At 38.5% G+C, this 1,997-nt stretch overlaps 1 protein-coding gene across 1 annotated transcript in view; it reads right to left on the bottom strand.

Annotated features, from left to right (window-relative positions):
- Window positions 1–1,210: 1,210 nt before the first annotated feature.
- LOC102864126 (chromosome unknown open reading frame, human C11orf82) overlaps window positions 1,211–1,997 on the bottom strand; it is a 17,502-nt gene continuing 16,715 nt past the window's right edge. Inside the window, exons 5-6 of the mRNA XM_006882934.1 lie at window positions 1,426–1,991; window positions 1,211–1,356 (exon numbers count right to left, since the gene is read on the bottom strand). Coding sequence (XP_006882996.1) covers window positions 1,211–1,356; window positions 1,426–1,991 — 712 coding nt within the window. The remainder of the gene's footprint in view (window positions 1,357–1,425; window positions 1,992–1,997) is intronic.

Raw genomic sequence — 1,997 nt, 5'->3', positions numbered from 1 at the left:
GAGCCCTGGAGAATATTATGTTGAGTAAAGTAGCTCACAAAAGGGCAAATACTGCATAACACTGCTGTTACAAAACAGGACTGACATGGAGGGTTGAGAGGAGAATATGAAGAGTGGATACAGAATTAACACTCCATTAGAACAGATGAGGGAAAGAACTGTCTGAAAAGAATATATGATTAGGCATTATAAGGAAGGTAGACAAAGTAAAATCATAAGAAAGTACAAAACAAAAACAAAGGATAATGATGTCTTTTCCAGGTAAGGCCAAGTTCCTCTTTATGCTTATCTCAGGAGGGAGGGATTCAGTTAATACAAGCTAAGAACAATGTTGACTCTTAGGGAACACCTTAGTGCCACCAGGTGATCTTTAGCTTATATTAAGCCTCCCTTATATCCAGATATATCATTTGGCCTACTATTAAAATATTAAATTTTATATTCGGCTTCCCCCAGAGGGGCAATCTCCTCCTGTGCCAGTTGGATCTGATTTGTTAGTATACTAGAGAAAAATAAAAATAATAAAAAAGGACATAATGGAAATAGGAAATTCTGGTACCAGAATTTGTGGTGGTATGGATGGCAGGTATTGTGCTCACAGATTTTATCTTCTTTCATTTTCAGAGCAGCCTGTAAGGGTACTCTTTTTAAGTAGAGCCTCTGGGGATAACAATATCTATGTTTTCACAGGGTTGTGATCTTGAATACATGGTAAATGTAACCAGGGCTCTCCTCAGAAGCAAGGATGGTGAAACTTGGGCATACTGGTTAGAGAGGCCAGTCTATGAAAACAGACATCATGCTAGGAAAGGAGGAGGGTCAGCAAAAGAGGAAAATACTCAACAAAATGGACTGACACGTGACTGTAACAATGGGCATATTAGAGCTCATGACAATAGTGCAGGATAGGGCAAGGTTCCTATCTGTTGTTCAGAGGGTTGTTGTTCATGAGTAGGAGACTCAACAGGACCTAACACCCCACTGACAACAACTAGGAAACACTCTGGAACTCAATAAGCAATATGCTGAGTATTTTTAAGGTATGGAAGAATCAAACACAAAGTTTGCCGTATGTACTCAATAAATATTATTTTATTTCTTTTCAAAGACCAGCAGTTGATAGAAGTTTGGTTGGCCACAATACCAACACTGTATTATTCTTCTATCTATGGAAGACTCAGTCAGTCATATAGGGATGATTTTTAAAAGTTCAGATGACCTTTTGTGAAAACAATTCAGGTGACCAAGCACTGTCAGCTTCAGGCACTGAAGGTCGCCAACTTTCTGAAAACGGAAGGCAACATTTGACTTCCGAATGTGAACTAAGTCCAATAACGGAATCGCATGCAGTCCAGCCTGAATATTCAGGTTTTTGGTTTTTAACTATTTTTGTAATCTTATTTTTGAAATGTAATTCATTGTTACCTAACCATTTATCTGTTCTCTGTTCAGCATATTTTAATTTCTTTCTTGGTAACTCTTTCTGATCAGGGGAATCACAGGCAGCAAGGCACCTTCTTAGACCTAGGGTTTGGAAGTGATTATGTGAAAGAAATTCTTTTTTTGTGGTTGGGGGAACCCATTCATCAATATCCGCCTCGATGCACTCAGCATTAGGATAGGGGCTGACAACCACTGATTGTGTAATCCCAAATAAAATAGGACTTTTGGATCTTCTGGGGCCTTCTGGGGTCGTTTGCTGTATATCAATTGTAGAGAACACCCTTGTATTTTTATAGTTAGCATTATGATCTGAATTAAAAACGGGTAATTTTTCGAAAGCACTTTTTATCCCATGAATTCTTGTTTCGTGGAATCTTGCAACTGGGGTTGATTGTGAATATGGAACAAAATCTAGGCTATCTTCAAAATCACATTCTGAATCTGACTGAAAAGGAGGTGGTGAAGAGCTTGTTCTTGGAAACACAGAGGCGGATACATTTTGCATAGTTAATCTCTGTAAAGATTGCCTTGAGTTTTGAGAAAGGGATCTCAGT

The sequence above is a fragment of the Elephantulus edwardii genome, unplaced genomic scaffold, assembly GCF_000299155.1.
Source record: "Elephantulus edwardii isolate Elephantulus edwardi_28Jun2011 unplaced genomic scaffold, EleEdw1.0 scaffold00025, whole genome shotgun sequence".
Classification (NCBI taxonomy): domain Eukaryota; kingdom Metazoa; phylum Chordata; class Mammalia; order Macroscelidea; family Macroscelididae; genus Elephantulus; species Elephantulus edwardii.
This window is presented reverse-complemented; position numbering and strand designations above follow the sequence as displayed.